General features: G+C 30.0%; 1 protein-coding gene across 2 annotated transcripts; it reads left to right on the forward strand.

The window, feature by feature from the left end:
* Positions 1-824: 824 nt before the first annotated feature.
* On the forward strand, positions 825-3,674 carry LOC109788915 (GDSL esterase/lipase At1g29670). 2 transcript variants are annotated; one of them, XM_083065846.1, is made up of 5 exons: positions 825-1,258; positions 1,514-1,638; positions 2,119-2,364; positions 2,899-3,166; positions 3,278-3,674. In XM_083065846.1, exons 1-5 carry the CDS (start codon positions 1,009-1,011, stop codon positions 3,541-3,543), a joined length of 1,155 nt encoding a protein of 384 aa, XP_082921972.1. In that variant the 5' UTR covers positions 825-1,008; the 3' UTR covers positions 3,544-3,674. The 2 variants fall into 2 exon arrangements, with proteins under 2 accessions (XP_082921972.1, XP_020203370.1); XM_020347781.2 differs by having other exon boundaries at positions 849-1,258; positions 2,926-3,166.
* The last annotated feature ends 4,496 nt before the right edge of the window (positions 3,675-8,170 follow it).

The raw sequence follows: 8,170 nt of genomic DNA on the forward strand, positions 1-8,170 counted from the left end.
TTTTTTTTTGGGTAAAAAAAAATAACTTTAGTAAAAAATCCGAAAAGTTTAATCCTGTGTGACAAGGTGTATAGTATGCTATTAGTTTAGATGGATCTTATGGTCAAAACTCATGGTACACCCATACACCACTTGTGCTAGTGGTCTATCAGAGAATTCACCATAAAGAACCTAAGACACACGTGTATATATATATAATTTAGCAAAAAATAATAATTAAAAAATAAAATTTTGTAAAAATTACTATTTGTATAGATATAATTAAAATAAAAATCTGATTTTGTGAAGTTCACAAGCTTTTTATTTTTTCCTTCCATCTTTTTAAACAACCAAATGAAGGAAAGAATTTTTTTCTTTCTATTTTTCTCTTCTCTCCCATTCTTTCCTATCTTTTTCATGCATACCAAGCAAGGCTTAATTACGACAAGTAGTTTGAAACAATTTTATTAATATCCAAACTCAATTATAAAAAAATATAAAATGCACTAAACTTAATTAAAAAAATCGTAAAAGGTTAAAAAAAGTTACTATAATTTATTTAAAATTAAAAAATTTGACTAGAAATTCTCAAATAATTTAATGAGCTATTTATGATTTAAGAATGGCGATGGTTAGTTAGGTGGGTAACTTTTATGAATCAGGGCACGTTAAATGACAGTAAACAAAACAGCAGATAGTGTCTAAGAAGCTGCCACGTTCATCTGAATAAGCTCTCTTCTCTTGATATGAGATTTGTCATACTCTGCTTCCGATTTCAAGACGTGATTTTTGAGTATGTACAATTTTTGCTTTCTAAGCAAAATAAAAGTCAACATTTTATCTGAAAACATCTTAGCCACGTGTTTGATACCAAAGTCTTTTTCATGCATTTCTACATACATTGCAATAATGGAGCCCAGCCTGTTAATTAAGTATCTGCATAGCACCACTGCTTCTTCTTTTGTCTTGTTCTTTATTTCTTGGACCATAACTCAACCTCTTTTGTTTCACTAATTCCTCTCCTTAGATATGGCTTGTGAAACCAAGACATATTTGGTTATGCTGCTTCTTTTGTTGGTTGCAAACTACATGCAACATTGTGTTCTTGGGGTGTCCCAAGTGCCTTGCCTTTTCATCTTTGGGGACTCTTTATCTGATAGTGGAAACAACAATCATCTTCCAACCTCTGCAAAATCTAATTACAGACCATATGGGATCGACTTTCCAACAGGACCAACAGGAAGATTTACCAATGGCCGTACAGAAATTGACATAATTAGTAACATTTCTTCTTTCTTTCTTTTTAATATTAAGCATTCAGTGCTGCAACCAAAGAGTTTTAGTGCAAATCTCGTTATGAATTTTGGGGGTCAAGTTTGTGAGTTGGGAACTTGGTATTGATTACTTTCTGTTATCTAAACAATTTTTTAATATTGCTGAAAGAACAAAAAAAAACATTTATTTAGTGACAAGTGTTTTTTCCTCTTACCCTATACGTTTTGTTCAAGCTCAGACTGAGGTTCTACAATTGCAGCTCAACTTCTGGGATTTGAGAAATTCATCCCACCCTTTGCAAACACTAGTGGTTCAGACATACTTGAAGGTGTGAACTATGCATCTGGTGGAGCTGGAATACGCCTTGAAACCGGCACATATTTGGTATAAATCACACTGCCAAAGTCTTTCTTGTTTTTCTTGATCTTCCAATTGGTTTAGGACAAAACTTGGATACATTAGAATAGGTACTGTTATTCTTCAATTAGAATTAGAGTACATTACATTTAGTCCTGACTTTAGTAATATACAATTATGCATATTATTAAATTAAAACTCAACTTTTAATTAGAGAATAATACTATTAGTACTTACAATATTGTACTATACCTAAGTTTTGTCCATTAATTTATGTTAAATGGCTAGAGGCCTTGTGTTACAATTCTCATGGATGCCACTAAATTAACTTCAAGGTTTGAAATTTGGGTCACAGTTGCAATTTTGTTGCGATCCTTGATGTCAGGGAATTGTGGACAAATGTGGCTGCAATTGCAGTTGCATTAGATCTCAAAAACTTTGACGTTGGGGATGAAATTGTGATTGCTGATTGTTTCTTAAAACCTTGATTAATGTTATATAATGCAGGGTGCTACTATCAGCTTGGGATCACAGTTAACAAATCACAGAGTCATAGTTTCTCAAATTGCTAGCAGACTTGGAAGTCCTGACTTAGCTCGACAATACCTTGAAAAATGCTTGTATTATGTGAACATAGGCAGCAATGATTACATGACCAACTACTTCAATCCCCAGCTCTACCCAACAAACAGCATGTATAGCCTTGAGCAGTACTCACAAGCTCTGAATGAAGAGTTATCTATGAATTTACTGGTATCCATTGAAATTTTCTGTTTCACAAATGGTTCATGTACTAAGATAAGAGTAAGATTTTTACAAAACAGAGTAAATATTTTTACTTAAATAAAACAATCATTTTAATCTCTGAATTTGGAAGACATTGTCATATTAATATTTAAAACTAAAAAATGTCAATGTTTCTGAAAGTGCAAATTGATAATTACATTAGTTCAAAATTTTAAAAAATATGTGATTAGAATGATAGTATTGATATTCATTCAAAGAAAAAATAATAATAAATAGTTAAGTTTACTAATTTAGAGACTTATTTTACATTTTGAAGTCTAACTTAACACTTTCTAGTTTAAGAGACCAATGTCACAACACTGGACTACTTTCAATATAAAAATGACTATTTACTCTTTTTTACATCTGTCATTGCTTAAAAATTAGCCCTTCTTTATAAAATATCAGGAAAACTTGTAAGATTATATAATATTACTGTTATATTAACTATAGTAGCATGTCATTTGAAGCTAGAGCATTTATGATATGATGGTTGAGCAGGGCAATTTAAATTTTATGGGCATGCAGGCTTTACAAGCCATTGGAGCGAGAAAGTTTGTGTTGGTTGGTTTGGGCCTTTTAGGATGCGCTCCATCTGTCATGAATTCTCATGGGACAAATGGATCTTGTGTTGAAGAGCAGAATGATGCAGCATTCAACTTTAATAACAAGCTTAAAGCTCTAGTGGATCAATTCAATAACAGGTTCTCTCCATATTCCAAATTCATCTCTACTCACACTGCACCAAGGGCCCTCAACAATACAGATGGTAATAAGTTAAGTTTTCTTATATATTCTTCAATCCACATATTATAAATTAAAAGCAATTGATTGTCTTCTACATAGGAGCATACAATATACTATTTATAATGTGTGTCAGGTTTTAAGGTTTCGGATGCTGCTTGTTGCCCATTGGGGTGTATTCCTGATCAAAAGGCGTGCTATAATAGGAGTGAATATGTGTTTTGGGATGAAGCTCATCCCACTGAGGCATGGAACCTACTCAATGCAATATCATCTTATAATTCTACCACTAATCCAGCCGTCACTTATCCAATGGATATCATGCATCTTGTTGATTGTGAAATTAAGAGGGATTTGGAGTTCACAAATGAGTCCAATTCAAAGTTAAGTGCCACTGAATAAGTTCTGGTTATCATGTAGTCGTTGGTATGAAGTTGAATTAATTGTATGAATGTGCAAAGTAATGATCTGCTACTGAATTGAATGACAAGATGGAATCAATCAAATGAGTAAATTTGCTACCCTTCCTCAAATTTGATCCGATTTGTGTTGGATTACTTTATTTTTTTATTGGTAGGAAAGATTACTATAATAATAATCAGATCAGAATTTAGGACCTTGTGAATACCGACTAAAATCTTGTGTTGTATTACTTGATTATTTATATCTTGTTTGCTATTATGGAATGCAATTCAAAATCATTACACCATAATGATTTGGTTTTTAAATTGTGTCTCTGAAATAAGATTTTATACTGTTTATCCCTTTTTATCATTGTTGAAAACAGCATTTGCCCTTTAGACTCAATATATTGGCATGAGTCATGCCATTTATTCAACACTTTTTTGTTTTGCTGAATTACTCTGTCTTTTTTTATCACATCACTCATCTTTGTCTTCCCTCGACCACACTTCTCTCCTTTTCTATCTCTATACTCTATTGGCATGAGTATAGAACAAATGATGTCAAAAATATCCTTATTCTGATCATTAACTTAGCATATTTCTCTAAAATAGTTTAATTTCAAACAACTTTAGTTAATGTCATTATATTTTTATCATTAGAATTTCAAATGGCGAAGACTGCGCAGTGACATGTAAAATAAGTCGTACTATTTTTTTTTTAGGACTAAGTCCTACTATTCTTAAGACACGCGATTTATTGTTAAAAGAAATATCTATATATGTACTGTTTGATTTAATACCTAGATGGAAAGGATACAAAGAATCTAAATTTATTCTTCAATAATTATATTTTAATTGATTATCAAGTATAAGTCAGTGTGTTTAATAAATTTTGTTTCATAACCATCGGAGAGGATGGTTGAAACGAGAACCGTTAAATGAATCACTACCATATATTTATTGAAAATTAATTAATAAATAAATTTTGTATCCGGAATTCTTTTCTGATCACATTAGTTTCATGAGTTGAATTACGTTATGAGAATTGATGAGGATAAGGATTCAAGGAGACCAACATTGTGAAGGAGTATGGAGGATTGGACTATGGGCTATGGGCTATGGGCTATGGGCTATGAATTGATGGACTGGATTTATTGAAGAAATAGAATGGGCCCATTGCTTCCGCGCTTTCTTCTTGTTGAATGGTCCTTTGGGGTCTTCCCTATTACTATTTAAAGTGGCATGAATAAAAGTTGTAATTTCATAGTTCTCTTTTGAAGATAGCACCAACTATATTTACAACTTTTCAATAAAATATTATACTATCTTTCTATACCATCTTTATTTGTTACTTTCAATCATATTGTATGCACTTTTATATCATATTATATTTGTAAAGTATTTATTTATTTTTATAGGCATGTAAGGTATTTATTGATTTTATTAATACTAATCTTTAATATAAAAAAATAATTGACTGTTTTTAGTGAAAATTTTCTTTTAACCACTTTTTTTATCCATAAATATCTAATTCGAGAAAATTGATTAAACATTTTAAACCTAGTTCTTCCCACTCTAATACTAATCACATATTGGTAATAGTATTATATATATATATATATATAGAAGGTTTATATATAAAAATAAAAATATGTGCAATTTTTATTTTATAAATAATTGATATCAAGTATGAGAATAATTTATAAATTAAAACATGTAAGTGTATTTTATTTAATTAAAAAGAGAACAAATATAATCAACACTAAACTTTAAGAAGGTTAAGTAATTATTCCTAAAAAATATTTTTCCACATCATTTTTCAATATTTCTTTAAATATCTATATACAATGAGTTTGACTTAATTAGTTACCCAACCTTTTTTTAAAAAAATTTCAGGACAGACCTGGATCTTGATTGCAGGAAATATTTTTTATATTATTTTTATAAATAAATTAAAATTATCATCTTTTATATATTTCTGTTTTTATATTTAAAATATAACGTGACACAATTATAATGTTTTATTAGTTTTATTGATATTTTTTTATGTATTATATTTATAAAATTATAAATTATATTTTTGATTCCTCTAAAAAAAATTTAAATTTGATTATAGTTTCTCAATTTATTTTTGTCCTTTTAATTTGAATATGCATTACTTTTGGTCCTTAAAGTTATCTATATAGTATTTTATAATAAATTGTTGTATAAAAATATATTAGTATATTTATTTTATATTTGTTAACATTGTTATTTATTTAATATAATAAAACATGTTATATTTGATTAAAATTTTAATACATTATTTGGTCTATGAAATTTTTTGAAAATTTTTATTAGGTCTCTAAACTTAAAAAATTTGTAATTGAGTCATTTTTTGTTTGTTTGTAATTTAGTCTTTAGGACTATAGATCTATTTACATTTTTTGAAATACGACATTTTTTTATATCTTAATATTTGTAGAGTTACCTTGAATTATTATTATTATATATAATTGCGCATGTCTAACAAATTTTAATCGATTTTTATTGTTTTTTTAATCATAATTTAATCAATAGAATTGAAAACCTAATACAAATAAATGTTGATATCGAATAATAATTTAATATAGTTGTCTAAGTACAAGAAAATAAAAAAAATATTATGTCAAATTAAATATCATGGATTATGAGCTTATTCCTAATTGTAGAGATTAAATTATAAAAATATAAAATAATAAATTATATAAAAAATTTAATTTAATACCTAATAAAAAATTTTCAAATGAATTTATAAATCAAATGATATATATTAAACGTGAATTAAATTATGTATCTATTTTTATATTATAAATATTTATATTTAATATATATATATATATATAAATAAGTACTCAAGCTTATTGTTTCGTCCCGAATCAATGAAGGTGATGTCTATGATGGAGAAGTTGGACAAGTGGTCCATGGATGGTGCATTTAAAATCACCATAGATATAATATTAAAAACAATGAATGGTTGAGATTGTGATTTAGTGAGAAGATATATTGTACACCTTCACACACTGGATAAAATTTCTGAATATTTTACTAGATTTTATTTTTTTTTAAATTACCTAAAAAAAAAACACGTATTACGATGACTGACGCAACATCTGTCACTTCCAGAACGGGCCGTTCTGAAACCAGAACGGCCCGTTCTAGATGAAAAAATTACACAGGAATAATGCACCAGAACGGGCCGTTCTAGAAGGAAAAAAAACACGTGATAAACTACACCAGAACGGGCCGTTATGAAATCTGAACGGCCCGTTCCAAATTTAAAAATAACATATGATTACTTAAACCAGAACGGGCCGTTCTGAATTCGGAACGGCCCGTTCTGGCTACATATTTGTTTTTTTTTTTTTTTTCATTCTACTAAATCACATTTAAAATTTAAGTATAGTTTTTCAATTGAGCGAGATATGAAGCCCCTTCCTCAATGACATCAAACATCTTATGAATAAAGGCCAAAACTAGGCCTAATAAACTTAAAACCCAAAAAGTCTTATACTAAGACCCATAATACAAGACCAAACAATATAAACTCCTATACTACCAAATATATGAGAAAGGTGGTCATCTATGTAAAGTCCAAGTAAAGAGAACCTTATGCCCATCAAACCCATTAGGCTCACTAAGCTCAAAAGCAATCAAAAGTCTAAAGGCCCATGAAGCCCAAAGCTAGGCCCAACAAGCTTAAAACCCAAAAAGTCTTATACTTAGGTCCATAATACAAGACCAAACAATATAAACTCCTATACTAAAGACCAAGTAAAGAGAACCTTAGGCCCACCAAACTCATTGGGCTGACTAAGCTCAGAAGCAGTCAAAAGCTCAAAGGCCCATGAAGCCCAAAACTAGGTCCAATAAGCTTAAAACCCAAAAAGTCATATACAAAAGCCCATAATACAAGACCAAACAATATAAACTCCTATACTACCAAATATATGAGAAAGGTGGTCATCTATGTAAAGCCCAAGTAAAGAGAACCTTAGGCCCATCAAACCCATTGGGCTCATTAAGCTCAAAAGCAATCAAAAGTCCAAAGGCCCATGAAGCCCAAAACTAGGCCCAATAAGCTTAAAATCCAAAAAGTCTTATACTAAGGCCCATAATACAAGACCAAACAATATAAACTCTTATACTACCAAATATATGAGAAAGGTGGTCATCTATGTAAAGTCCAAGTAAAGAGAACCTTATGCCCATCAAACCCATTAGGCTCACTAAGCTCAAAAGCAATCAAAAGTATAAAGGCCCATGAAGCCCAAAGCTAGGCCCAACAAGCTTAAAACCCAAAAAGTCTTATACTTAGGTCCATAATACAAGACCAAACAATATAAACTCCTATACTAAAGACCAAGTAAAGAGAACCTTTGGCCCACCAAACTCATTGGGCTCACTAAGCTCATAAGCAATCAAAAGCTCAAAGGCCCATGAAGCCTAAAACTAGGTCCAATAAGCTTAAAACCCAAAAAGTCATATACTAAGGCCCATAATACAAGACCAAGCAATATAAACTCCTATACTACCAAATATATGAGAAAGGTGGTCATCTATGTAAAATCCAAGTAAAGAGAACTTTAGGCCCATCAAACCCATTG

The sequence above is a fragment of the Cajanus cajan genome, chromosome 1 (assembly GCF_000230855.2).
Source record: "Cajanus cajan strain Asha chromosome 1, NIPB_CcT2T_4, whole genome shotgun sequence".
In the NCBI taxonomy this organism is placed as follows: Eukaryota; Viridiplantae; Streptophyta; class Magnoliopsida; order Fabales; family Fabaceae; genus Cajanus; species Cajanus cajan.